Source organism: Rhodamnia argentea, chromosome 10, assembly GCF_020921035.1.
Source record: "Rhodamnia argentea isolate NSW1041297 chromosome 10, ASM2092103v1, whole genome shotgun sequence".
Taxonomy (NCBI): domain Eukaryota; kingdom Viridiplantae; phylum Streptophyta; class Magnoliopsida; order Myrtales; family Myrtaceae; genus Rhodamnia; species Rhodamnia argentea.
The window spans coordinates 8,235,759-8,250,463 of record NC_063159.1 but is presented as its reverse complement, the minus strand read 5'-3'; the positions used below and the strand labels follow the sequence as shown (position 1 = coordinate 8,250,463).

General features: G+C 37.3%; 1 protein-coding gene across 1 annotated transcript; it reads left to right on the top strand.

Annotated features, from left to right (window-relative positions):
- Positions 1-5,975: 5,975 nt before the first annotated feature.
- On the top strand, positions 5,976-14,705 carry LOC115739068 (dihydrolipoyl dehydrogenase 2, chloroplastic-like). The gene is made up of 15 exons (XM_030671929.2): positions 5,976-6,430; positions 6,750-6,896; positions 7,021-7,155; positions 7,283-7,400; positions 8,163-8,287; positions 10,382-10,507; positions 10,587-10,667; positions 11,468-11,530; positions 11,622-11,696; positions 11,769-11,847; positions 11,962-12,062; positions 13,798-13,911; positions 14,203-14,316; positions 14,492-14,563; positions 14,641-14,705. Exons 1-15 carry the CDS (start codon positions 6,107-6,109, stop codon positions 14,686-14,688), a joined length of 1,722 nt encoding a protein of 573 aa, XP_030527789.1. The 5' UTR covers positions 5,976-6,106; the 3' UTR covers positions 14,689-14,705.

Below are 14,705 nucleotides of genomic sequence, written 5' to 3'. Positions count from 1 at the left end.
CGAGCCGCACATCCGGGTAATTGAGGATTTTGATCCTACCAATGGGCCCCCCTTGTATGTGTAAAGAGCTCTCATTGCATAGATTATTAATAGTAATACATTTTGGGATGATATGTAATATGATGTGAATTGATCTTAAATGTTATAGAATTTAAATGTCATGAAAATTTTATTTGGGCGTATAGGCCAAAATAGTATGTGTGGTCATTATAATTGTAGGTTGTGAATTTTTTAACAACGGGTTATGGTCTCACTCCAAAAAGCTGCGTTTGGCAATCGGGATATGATGAAATTTATCATATCCTATGTTTGGCTCCCGCCTAGAACATGACCAAATGGGATATAAGAGGATATAGTCTTGATAAAATTATCCCATGGGAGAAATGGGATAAATGTGGATATGATTTCTTATGTTTATGGTATAAAGGCTATTTTATCTTGAATAACAAACTTCTTAAATAATAAAATTAAAATTATTATTAAATATGAAATATATTTGAATTATAAATTAAAAAATTTAAATTGAAAAATATTTTTTTATGCATTCATATATGTATTTAAAAATTTTAGTTTTCTCTACTTTATAATATATATTTTGTGCATATACACAAGCTTCATATCCACATTACATCATTACATATTTTAGGTATGGTATTATAGTTTATTATTTAATAAAAAAATTATTAAGAAATGATGGAACAAAATAAAAATAATGAAAAATAAAGATATAAAAATAAAAAAATAAGTATAAAAATGAAGTAGAAGAACCCAGATTTTAAATGAACAAAATTCGAACTTGAAAATAAAAATAATTCTCGAAGAATGTGGGGCAATGAAATTTCTAAAAAACAAATAGAAATCTCCATCTACTTCTCTTATTATCTTTTGTCGTGTTAAAGTTTCACCGCTCATTTGTAATTTTTTAGGTTACGTCAGAATTCTATGAAAACGGCGCGAAAGTAAAAAATTCTTCCCTTTCGTAGGTTTTTGGTTCACATCAACAGTCTATTAAAGCAGAAAGAGAGTCAAAACTCATTATCTTCCGCGGTTTTGTGGTTCATGTTGAAGTTTAATGAATGTAGCAAGAGAGGCAAAATTTTTTGTAGTTGCAAATGTGAATGGTAGTAGTTTCTCTCTTACTAGAGTTGGCAAAAAATTATGAGAGATTCTTATCGTCTCCGTTTATACATTTTTAAGTTAAGTTACATCGATATATGTAAATACCAAATAATGAACATGATTGGATATCAACATATCCGGCTTTATTACTATGATTCACCAAACAGTGTATATAATATGGCAAAATCCTTGTATTTTATATCCTATCCTATCTTAGCTAAAAATCTCGACGACCGAATGCAACCAAAGAGTATTGTGGAATTAGTAGACATAATCGGTTTCAGATTGGGTTTTCTTCGAAATGTCGCTTGGGATACTTAAGTTGTTGACCTAAGGAGTGGTAATCTTAACTGACATTTTTAAGTTGAGAATTTGAGTTGTTATAAATTAGATAATGTCTTATCTTGATGATTTGGGAAGTTATATACATTCAATATGAAATAATTATCTTTTTGGGTGATGATGTTCTTATTCAAGAATTGTGGTCTAAAAAGGTAAGTCCTAGTTTTTGTAAATCTCTGATCATAGAGACAACTATAAAAAATTATCTTGGAAGACAGATGAGATTGAAATTTGAAGAAATGGACATCTATCGGAAGTACATTTTTGTTCTTTTAAAAAAGTGATAATGTAAATTTTGGTTTGAGAGTATAAAAATGTTGATTATTTTGTGTGCTGGAAAGATCTAATTTCAATATGATGATATCAATTATCTCTACTCGAGGCATTAGTAAGAACATGGACAGCACTTGAAGGACTTCCTCTAGTAAACAAGAATTGATTTTCGAGTCGATGATGTGAAATTCTCAGGCTACATACGTAATTGATATCTAAGGGGCTTCCTAATCAATGAGCACAACACCTTGATTGACCAACTAAAAGTTTTCAGATGAGGAAAATCAGAGAATTTGTAGAAGCTAAGGGACAAGTTGATTTTAGCATCCGCGGCGATGATTCCACGAAGTTTCGCCGTTGCTTGTATGTTCTTGATGATTTAGTGTTATAAATGGAGATTGGATGAATCAAATTGTACGAGATTTTCAATACATACGGTGGGACTAGTATAAGAATTTAGTAGAATATTTTTGTTGGATTAACATGAAGGATGACATTAGATTAATGTCAGATTGCTAGCTAGTGAAGATGGAGCATTGATAATGAATAGAAAGTTGCATCCTCTTGAAATGCCTAAATGGACGTCGGATTATAGGGATGATCGGTTCCGGAATGGTTGGTTCCCACCCTAAAATTGAGAACTGCCCACTACAGATGGATTCCGCAAAATGCGAACCGTGAACCACCCGCTCGTTGCATGGATCTACCCAAGAACCGAATCATCGATCCGGTTCGGTTTCCAATTGGATTCCGGTTACGATCCTAGCGAGCACTAACATCAATTAAAAAATAAAAGGGAACGAATCCCTAGCGGTTGAAGGAGGAAAATTTTTAATATGCAAGATAACAATGAGGACAACAATTTAGTACCATTGCCAAATGTAAAATTTTCAATATGCAAGAGAACAAGCATTGTAATATTTGCAAAAGTTATTCCAAAAGGCACAAATCCACTTTAGTGCAGCTATCTAGCTAAGTCTAAACCAACGTGCTACAATCTCGCTGTGTTCCTGCGGTTATTCCATGTTTCATACTTCATGAAATAAGGCATATTCAAAGTTATGTACTCGAATTAAATAAATATATATTTGTATTATATAAAAGGACCGGTCTGGTTGGCCCGATTAGATGGGTCCCACCCAAAATCGAGAACCGAATCGGTACCCGCGGGTTTCAGAAAATTAGAATCGGAAGCCAAATCGTACCTGCTGGTTACCATCCAAAATCGGCCGGTTGGGTACAGTTCGGTCCAGTTTGGGTGGATCGTGATTTTTTTGCTCATCCTTATCAGATTACATCAATTATGGATTTTATTTTTGGTGTACCAAGAATGTCGAGTGGTAAGAATACGACGTGAGCAATTGTTAATAAACTGATTAAAGCCACGTTGGGAGCTTAAGAAGGAGACAATAGGCAAATACAAAATACTCTCACTTATTTAATGATCGAGGTATGTCCATATTTCGAGAACAGTTTTTTTTTAAGGAGGGTAAATAGTAATAAATACTAAATAGGCCCAAAAATCGAGTCCATATCTCTTAAAGCCAAGCCCAAGCCCAACCCATTTCCTTTGTTCTTCGGCATTAGATGTGCGTGAGCATAAAAAGGGGGAAAAAAAGAGAGAGAGGGGGGACAATAACAAGAAGGAAAAGAGGAAAAAGGAGGAAAGAGGGAAAAATCTTCGCGTATAGCCGATTCTAACACCCTGACAAATCGAATCAACTTCAAATTACAATGCTTGGTAAGTATCCAAGCTCGTAATTCGTCTAATAAGAGTAACTTTCAAAGATAGTTCGTAAACCCGGAGTTACGCCAATTTTGGATTGTGAGGTTCAATTGAGATGGAAATGATAATTTAGGGTATTGTGGAGCTGTGGGGTTTGATGAAGATCAATTTTGAAGTACGGTTTGACTCGAATAAATTTCTAAAGTCACGCCTTTGAGTAACACGTAGTGGACAATACGCGTAACGGAGGAAGATGAACGTTTGTTATACGCTAGTTTCTTTGTTAGCGCATATGTGTCATTTTATTGATGAATAAGCATAATTAGTTGCGTTGTTCATTAGACTAGTATATTACTTAGTTTTCGAAATCATTTTTTGATTAATTGATAGGGCCACTAGTGTGTGGCTCAAGTAACCATCGCTGGTTGGTTTTCGACTTTCCTAAGTGAGCGGTGATATCTTTTCTTCGAATTTGAAAACTCATATTCTGAAAGTAATAAGAATTATATATAATATGATTCATGAACATACATTTTGTTGCATAAATCTCAGTATAGGGCACCATTTAGGTTATTTGAGAATTGTTTGAGAAACATTTTATGAAAGGTGTCGTGAAAGTTTGCAAATATGTATTGCCTTGTAAATGGGTATGCACCATGAATATTGATTTTGAGAAATGCCCTGTAAAATATATCATATTTGATGAATGAATTTGAGAAATATTATACGCATCGTTTTGGTGAAATCAATTTGAGATATTGATTTTGGATTTGATTTCTGGTGTCAAAGGATGTGAATTTGATGCTCAATACGATGCGAACCTATTGAAGGGTTTGGGGTTATGCATATTAGTTTTAGGATATCCTTGTGGGCCAACCACAGGCAATATAGGTAGAGACCCAGTCAATGAGGAATCTTGATCGCCTTATCACTAGGTATTGTGTTGTGACCATGACTTGATATTAGCAATTGATTGATAGATGGAATGAACCATTAATGTGGTTTCTGATAGAGCTTGATCAATGGACTTGAGCATTGATGTCTGAATCGTAATGGTGGTGCAAATGAGTACTTTTGATTTGTACGATTTTAAAAAAAATGAAATTACTCATATTTAATTTGGTACATATCTCACATCTTGGGTTTGGATTGTGAGTTTCTGATGTTGCTCTTTAGGTTCTTCAGTGAACCACAAATAAGATGAGAGTGTTATCATTACTAGGAAGGCATTTTGATAGTGGGAATTGTGGACATGATCTGTATATGACTACGATGAACTCGTGAGTTGTTTGAGGAAGACTTGCCAATTGGCTGCCACTTGTACCGACACTAAATTAATCAAACAAATATACTTTTTTTAAAATTCAAATGAGTATTAAATTAAGGTTAGAATTATTTGAATCATTAGTATAAACCATCATTAATAAATTAGAAGGTCAAAAGAGAGATTTCGAGTTTCACATTCCTCTTATGAAAAGTTTCTCTCCACAGGCACGCGGTCAAAGTGAAGTTGCTCAAGTAACGCAAATGTAAATTGTAATCCAAGTGTAAAGCTGACAATAATATTAAAATTGAGATTTTCTAAAGTCATTACAATTGTATCATCACATCAATAAATGTAACTATATCCACTATTCCTATTTCGACCGTCCAAGCTCTATACACTATTATAATGTCATTTTTCTCACGAAGTCTCACTTGGTAAAATGACGAGATGATGGCTTCGAACATATACTCATCGATCTTTTATTACTAGTTTATGACGTATTAAATTAAAAAAAGAATGTTCTTTTTTTCATGCTAACATGAGATTTGAAGCTAGTAATTGAGAATGATAATGCGGAAGAGAGAAATACGAAATTCTTAGTATATTTCGATGCATCATAATGAAAAATATTTCAGCCTATTTATAGGCTTTATGAGACTACTATGGAAGGTAATACATATGTCAACCAAGATGTACACAGCCAAGAGGAAAATACACGCATAGTCTTGAGAGATGCAAACAACCAACAAAACCATTATAATTTAGCTTGAGTTTGGATGAAAAAAACCGTGTCTACGAGATTTCAGGATCCGACTCGTCGGAGAACGATGAGACTAGTGGTGGCAATGGAATCTCGAAAAGAGAAATGAAAAGTCGAGAATCGGAGATTGACACCATTAGATATCAGATCTCGTACGTAACATGAAAAACATACCACGGATAGATTAATGTCACGAAAAATTTCAAATTGGTACTAATTTGATAAATTTATCTCAAATTAATTTTTTTGACCTTCAAAATCCTAAATGAATGATTTTTACTCTCCATTTGTCACAACAATTAATTTGAGATTTTTCATGCTATTAATTTTTTTTGGTCGAATCATGCTATTAACTTAAAAAAAAAATAACGGAGTTATTTGAGGGGGACCTGCTAATTGGCCGCCACGTGTACCGGTACAAATCAGCAAGCAAGCGACGAAGTGGGGGACAGGAGGGAACAGAAGGGCGGTGGTTTATCCGCCGCGCTTTGTTATCTCCGCCTCCCCTCGCTCAGTAACTCCTCCCCTCAACGGACCTCTCGAAGTTCCCCCCTCTCACTACATTACACTCTCTCTCTCTCTGCAGCTACCTCAGATCTCCCTCTTTGTCCGTGCCAAAATGCAGTCGTCTTTCTCCCTCTCCTTCGCCCCCAACTCCTCCCTCGCGGCCCCGTCTCCCAGATCGCGTCCTGGCGGCGAGCCGTCGCCCTCGGCCCCGATAAGCCTCAGGTTCTGCGGCCTGAGGCGCGAGGCCTTGGGGTTCACCCCTCTCAAGCAGTCGACCTCGCGCCACGTCCGCGTCCCCGGCGGGAGGTGCGGCGGCGGGAAGGTCTCGGCCTCCCTGTCCGACAACGGGAGCACGCCGAAGTCGTTCGACTACGATCTGGTCATCATCGGAGCTGGCGTCGGCGGACACGGCGCCGCGCTTCACGCCGTCGAGAAGGTATCGTTGGTGATCCCGGTTTTCTTTGGCGGTTTCGCTTCTGTTTTGAGTGAGTAGAGGCTTGTTCTAGCTGGGACGAGGAGTTGGCGTCTTCAATTAGTCCACTACATGCTTTTTGCTTCTTGTCCTTGTAATTGCGGAGTTCTTATCACTGCTCTACCCTTGGCCTTATATGCGTGCCTATGGTCGAATCATTGATGTTACTCTGCTGATTGTGACCTTTCATTCAGCTACCACATCGTCGAAATCTCGATTATTAGTGTTGTTATAAACTTCAATTCCCGTTTGCTAATTGCCTTGCATAAAGCTACATATTTAGGGTCTGAAAACTGCCATCATTGAAGGAGATGTTGTGGGGGGAACCTGTGTAAACAGAGGTTGTGTGCCTTCTAAAGCTCTCTTGGCCGTGAGTGGTAGAATGCGTGAGCTTCAGAGTGATCATCACTTGAAGGCTTTGGGATTGCAGGTACTTGTTGATCCATTGGATGACAGTCTCTATCGGAACCATAACTTAATTCACACGGCTCCTGAAAAAGTAAATGATATGCTAATGGAAGAAATAACTTAATTTTCTGATTTGATCCTTATAGGTTGCAGCCGCTAGTTATGATAGACAGGGAGTTGCCGATCATGCAAATAATCTGGCTTCAAAAATTCGTAGCAATTTGACTAATTCAATGAAGGCAATAGGCGTGGACATATTGACTGGCGTAGGCACAATTCTGGTGAGTCATCTCCGGTACTCTAGCTCTCTGCTGAGAGAGGGTAAACATATTGGATTTCCACCTCAATTTATTTTTTGCACCTAATATTAAGTAATGACATCTTGCTATCATCTACATACTCATTCAGGGTCCTCAAAAGGTCAAATATGGAAAAGTTGGCGTCACTGACAATGTAATAACAGCAAAAGATATCATCATTGCGACTGGTTCTGTACCCTTCGTTCCCAAGGGGATTGAAGTTGATGGTAATGCTTTTCGAATACACAGTTAGACTTTTTGTTTGAAGTCTGATGAAAAAGAACGTTTTCTTGGAAGCATAGTGTGGGATGAATGGCCTCTTTAAGATTATGGTTTGTCATCCAACGAAGGCCTACTTACATGCTGTATCCTCTATATATAGAAGAAGTCAGTTTATAGTTCTTGTTAGTCGAGGAAAACACATGTTATCCTCTGCTTCACGCAGTGGGGAAGGGCATAATTTAGGGATCACATGGATTGAGGCCGCATAGTTTACCAGTGGAGAATGATTTAGTGTATATGTCTCTCAGTTGTTCCATACACATGAGGTATTGTGGCGCATTACCCAACAACCTCATGATTCATTTGAAAAAACTAATTCCCTAAAATTAATTACTTATTTTCATTCTTTTACATTAAAATCAATGATGAAGGGATGTTTGGAACAGTGGAAGATATTATTTATAGCATTTTTACAAATTTTTTGTCCAATTCTTTTCTTTCCATTTGACTTTGTCCTGTCTTCCTGATGTCCAATACATGGATCCTTTTATTTATGCGAAGCAAAAAATCATATCATAAGCACACTAGTCTTTGCACACTCATTTTCTCAAGTCCAGGATTAAAATCTGTTGCGCTACTAGATGTTGATTGCTGAATAAGTACCTGGGCTTAAGTTTCAGCAATTTTCTCTTGGTCCTTGTTTTTAATAAGCTAGTGTCTCTTTATGTTTGGTGTAATCATACTTCTATATGTCGAACATTTTGCAGGAAAGACTGTAATCACCAGCGACCATGCACTCAAGCTGGAGTCTGTTCCTGACTGGATTGCTATTGTTGGTAGTGGTTATATTGGTCTTGAATTCAGTGATGTGTATACTGCACTTGGGAGTGAGGTAGTCCCTGCTCTTGCTCTTCATATTATCTTTGACTTGGAAGATACTGTTTTTTGATCTATTCGAGAGGAATAGCTTGTCTAGCATCACTTTTGCTGTTGTTTTTGTATATAAGCTGCATTTACCTACATGAGATAATGTGACCATTCTCCATGTTTTAGTTTAGTGCTTGTTGATCAATTAGTACTCTCCATTCTGACTACTTCAGTTACCATGACTAGAGGTGGCAAAATGGGTCTAGAACCCATATTCAACCCATATTTGATGATGGATCAAAAATGGGTTAGCTTAAGTGCTTAAATGGGTCATAAGTGCGTTATTTAGAAATCTAATGGGTTCTAAATGGGTCATAAATGGATTAGGTAAAACAAATATCTTAAGAGAGTTATAAATAAATTTTATGAATATTTAAAAAAAAAATTCGAACTTTTAATATTTTATTATAATATTAATTTTTTTTTTTTTTTTTTTCCTGCCTTGGCCGCCACTAGCCTGCGACGGCCACTGGCGAGCCTAGGGCGAGCTCAACCGGTCAAGATCTAGCGAGCCTTGAGGCTCGGCCGAGGGCCGGCGACGGCCATCGGCGAGCCTAGGATGAGCGTGGCTGGCCGAGATCTAGCGAGCCTCGAGGTTCGGCCAAGTGCTGGTGAGCTCGAGGCTCGGCCGATCTAGGCGAGCCGAAGCTCGGCCTACGCGTACGAGCCTAGGCGAGTTCAAGTTGCTAGCCGGGATCCGATCCGGGCGAGCTCGTGCGAGCCTAGGCGAGCTCGAGGCTTGTCGGGATCCGGCCTTGAGTTGCTAGTTGGAATCGAGTGAGCCTCGAGCTCGCCGACATCGGGCGAGCTCGAGGCTCGTCGGGATCTAGCCTCGAGTCGCTAGCTTGAATCAAGTGAGCCTTGTCGGGAAGCGGTCGGTTGCCGAGCTTCCCGCCGTCAACGAAGCCCCGAATACCGGCGGACGGAGGAGGGAGGTTGTAGATGGAGTTGCGGACTAAGATTGCAGACAAAGGAGAGAGGAGAAAGGAGGAAGGAGAAAAAAACAAAAAATAAAAGAAATAAAAATAAAAGATGAAATAAAATAAAAAATAAAAACATTTTTTTTGTTCCGAAATTAAAAACATTTTATAAAATTACAAAATTTAAAAAATATATGTAATAAAAAAAAACTTTCACAAAATTTGTATTGTATGATTTAGTTAAATATCATTTTTTTATCTGGTATGATTTGGTTTAATATAGAATTGTTTAAGAAATATGGGTCGAGTATGGTTCGGGGTGGGGTATGGGTCATTGAATTTGCATTGGAGAAATATGGGTCAAAACAGGTTAAATGGGTTAATATGGGTCAGACCATATTCGACCGACCCAACCCGACCCACCCATTTGACACTTCTAACCATGACTCTCCTACATAACTTGTCTTCAAGTTTATGTGCTCTTTATATACATACCTTCCATTTAATAGCTTAAGTCTTTCCATTGGAATTTCTAACATGGTATCGAACTAGGTTCCACCGCGAGACATATTTCGCAGGTGAGGCTCTTGTTCGTCAATTCCACCTGCCTTTTTTAGTCCAGTTGGCACGCGAGAGGGGTTATAGTGTCCCCCCACCTTAGGTTGCACTTTCTAAAAAGAACTAATTGTCTTAGTTTTGACATTCATAAGGATTACCTTCGAACATTTTAATGTTGATGCTTCATCAACTAACAGAAATAATGATCACAATTTCCGGTTTTTGAATTCAACAATGTATGTTTTGTCATATAGGTCCAACTTGCAGGTGCAGAAAATTTTACTTGTGTTTTGGAAAAGTACAAGGGGCTTGATATGACTCTGTTGCACTGCAGGCCTGGACCCACTTAGGACCTAAGGAGTGAAAAAAATATGGTTGTATGCTTTCACACTTTTCCAGCTTATCAATGAGAGTTGACTGGGTGAAATACTGTGACCTTTAATGGCATAACCTGAATTTCCCTCTAAGTGTCTGGCCTGTACCAATTGTTTGAAATCTCTTAGTTTTTCCTACTCTATGATATACATGGGCATTTTGAAAATTTCTTAAGCAGCTAAGTTGATGGCTGAAATTCTATGCAGGTTACTTTTATTGAAGCTCTAGATCAGCTTATGCCTGGATTTGATCCGGAAATAGGTAAATTGGCCCAAAGAGTTCTAATAAACCCAAGGAAAATCGACTATCATACTGGAGTTTTTGCCACCAAGGTGATTTTATTGTCCATTAACACCTGTGTAGATTCCGGAGTTGAATCTGGAAAATTATATTCCGTGACATCCTATGCAGATAACTCCAGCAAAGGATGGTAAACCAGTCGTGATTGAGCTTATCGATGCTAAGACAAAGGAACCGAAAGATACATTGGAGGTAAACTAACTAAAATGGCTTCAAAATGCATAATAGAACTGATCTCTGTTGCTCCTTAAATAGAGGTAAATAAAGTAAAAAAATACTCATGGATGGAATGGCATCCAGGATTTGTCACTCTGCAAGACTGTGATAGTGATCAGGGATACAGCTATATACTATTACCCTTATGTTTACATAAAAAAATCAATGCGTTCCCTAGACTCTAAAATGGAATATTCGAGGTCCTCAACTTACTCTTCTTCTATAAACATTTCATAATAAAAATGAATGAACTTTTGTGTTCTCTCTTCATTATTTCGTAATAACTACAATACCATGATCTCACGGCCAATATTCAGAGTTGATTAGATCATTTATACAAGTTATATCCGAGTAGCAGATCCACCCTCTATATAATCTTCGTGAAATGGAAAAAGCTACCCTGTAGTTGTCATTTTTCATTTCTGATCAGTCCCACCAATTATGTGCTTCTGGAGTTGTTATATAAGCCATAAAGGTAACTTAATCGACCGGTACATGATAGGAGCTCAAGTCACCATTTATATGTTCTCGGAAGTCAACATAATTTTCATATCCTTACGTTCACACGCACACATATATACAACGCATATATTGGTAACTATGCAACTTGGATAATTAATGTCCAGGACCGACTTTCTATTACATCATCCAGATAGCTCAGAGGATCGTTAAATTGATTTTGCAAATTTGTTCTTTCCTCCTCCTCCTCCTTCTTCCTGCATTGTACTTACTCCTACGATGACAATCATTGAAAATACTTTTGGTACTTGCTATAGGTAGATGCGGCACTTATTGCAACTGGGAGAGCTCCATTCACAAAAGGTCTTGGCTTAGAAAATGTATGTACATAATTACAATTAGTTTAGTTCGTATAACTCAGTTACTCTTGGCTCTTTATGCTCACAAAGTTCTATGTATTGCGCTTCACAGATCAAAGTGGAGACACAGCGTGGATTTGTTCCTGTCGATGAACGTATGCGAGTGATTGATGCAAATGGCAATCTGGTACATTGTTATCTTTACTAAATCGATAGAAATGACTTCTGTGCCAGTTCTGATGGGCACCAACTTCCTCAGGTTCCCCACTTGTACTGCATTGGTGATGCAAATGGTAAAATGATGCTCGCTCATGCTGCTAGCGCACAAGGAATTTCTGGTCAGTTAATAAACATACTTTGCCAGTCCCTTCCCTTAACTAAGCAAAACTTCATAAATAAAGCTCTTCCAATTTCATTTACGCTTATATTGCTTTGCCATGTATATAAATCAGTGGTTGAACAAGTCACTGGAAAAGATCATGTGCTTAATCATCTAAGCATTCCAGCTGCTTGTTTTACCCACCCTGAAATCAGTATGGTTGGACTGACAGAGGTAAGTATTATATTTTGCAACACTTATATGATGGTTCTCTTTCCAAAACATTTGTGTTATGATTGATTAAGAGAGTAACAAATGAAGTTTCTAGTTGTTCAATTTCTGAATGAATATTCAGTATTCTTGATTTGTGAATTTTATTTTCACTTCTAATGCTGCTGGGAAGTCACCCAGCACTCAAGGGTTGAGCTTTTTCAATTTATATGTCCTCTCGAGCAATTTTTTACATTGCAAAATGAAGATATTACTGGAAGACATGCCTCTCTCTTTTGGTCCTCCAAATGTGCTTTTTCCATTTGAAACTTGAAGAACATATACCATTCCTGCGATTGATATTTTGTCATAAATTTGACTGTGCATTTTTGTGGTTAGATTGAATTCTATTGAAGTTCTGCTTTTGTCTGCCCTCTCAATTAAGTATTAAGAAACTGTTTGTACTTGTCCTAAATTCTTATTCAAATTGTCGCACATTGATCTGCAGTTTTAAGATGGATTATTTCTGAGGGTCATCTCCATAGACAAGAAAACGTCTTCTCTAATGGTCTGATGCCGTTGTATGGAATTGATTTTCAAAAGGACGATAAGATAGATATGATGACACTTTAAACTTCAATGCTATTAAGTAGTCGAAGATGTTCAGGAAGATCCTTTTGTGCTTGAGGCTGAGAAGATTGAAACAGTGTGCATAGGTGATATCGACTGTGAGTATCCAGTGAAGCGCGTAAAACAAAATGATTTCAAGTTTCGACATTTTTTAAAGTTCTTGTAGAATTCCTGAAATTTGTGCTATGGGATTGCTCATGGAATTTTTGAAGTTGTAATTAACGAAATTAAAAAATTATTAGTAATCTTGAAGACAAACCTGTGTGTTGCTTTTTATTTCTTCAATAATTTGGTTAATATTTTCTAATCTCCTTGTTTTCTATTATGATGTGGGGACTTTCAGCTGGGGTTCTGTTTTTAGTGAATTCCCAGCCTCATAAAAATGGCACATATCAAGTTAATAGAAAATTTGCGTTGTTTGCGGAAGATAAAAGATGAAGCCTTATTTTATTTTCTTCATCTTTTTTTTTCAGGGAAAATGTGTAATGTGGTCCCTAAACTCTTAATTTATTGAATGTAGTTCCCAACTTTTGGTACATGTTCAATTTAGTCCATGGAGCATATAAAAATGTTCAATGTTGTCCCCGATATTAAAGGAATGGAAATATAGTTCAGGGACTACATTTAAAATATACCAAACGTCCAGAAATCACATTGAACATAATAAATATTTAGGGACCACAAGGAACATTAGGCTAAAGTTCAATTTCCACATTGCACATTGGGTCAAAGTTCAGGGACCATTTGTGTCATTATTCCTTTTTCTATAGCATATAAAATATGACAAAATCTATGATAAATGCATGAAACCTTTCAAAAAGTAAAATGTAGACATGCAGAGCCATAGTTTTTCTCATTAATGTTTTTGGCTTTCAAAATCTTGGAGGGAAAGAAAAAATGTAGCAAGATATGCTTTGTTCCTAAGACAACAAATAGACCCTAAGGCCACATTTCATTGAACTGTGTATATGTATAATATTAGTTATATTAGAAGAAACCCTACTAAACACTAGTTCCCTATTTTATATATATAAACTAGGGAACTAGTGTTTCTTCTCTTTATAGATATTTATCTTCCCTTTTCTGTGAATTGTGATGAAGTCCTCTAACCAGATTGCTCTGTTTGCAGCCTCAAGCCAGAGAAAAGGCTCAAAAGGAGGGATTTGAAGTTAGTGTTGCCAAGACAAGTTTTAAGGCTAATACTAAAGCCTTGGCCGAAAACGAAGGGGAAGGGCTTGCAAAGGTCAACTCTGAACTTAGAGCTGTCGTTCTTAGCCTATAAGCTTGTTATTTCAGCCTTAAGAATTTTGCAAATTGTCCTTCTCATGCTGCTTCTCCCCGTCTTTATTCATCCTAACAGATTTTGTTGGCTCTGAAAATAGATGCATACACAGATTTGCTCCATTACTATTCTCAGTTTTTAGTGTCAGAGCATTGAATTTGAACTGTCATTTTTTGTTTCCGGAAGTGTCTTAATAATATTATTTCTGTCTCCAAATAGCAATTGCTTACCTCTCTCATGATTTACCCACAGATGATATATAGACCAGACAGTGGAGAAATTCTTGGGGTTCACATCTTTGGTCTTCATGCAGCTGATCTCATTCATGAAGCATCAAACGCAATAGCATTAGGCACAAGTATTAACGTAAGTTGGTTATACTAAAGCTGCTACAGCTTGATGTCTGAACTACTGCTCTTAATCCTGGTCCTTTTTATATTGTTCTCAGTCTGTCCTCTCTTGTTGAGACACGGTACTAGTCATGATTCTCAAAAACTTGCCAATGCTCTTCTGACACTCGCTTTTCATTGATATTACGCAGGACATAAAGTTCGCAGTTCATGCACATCCTACCTTGTCTGAAGTTCTGGACGAGCTCTTTAAATCTGCGAAGGTGACATTCCTTCCGTACAATTGATATTGGTCATGATGTCTGGAGACGACTATAACCTCGGTTCTACGTTTTAACAGGTGAATCATCCAGTTACAAGCTCTGTAAGTGAACCAGTTGCAGTCTAAGATTCACAAACACACCC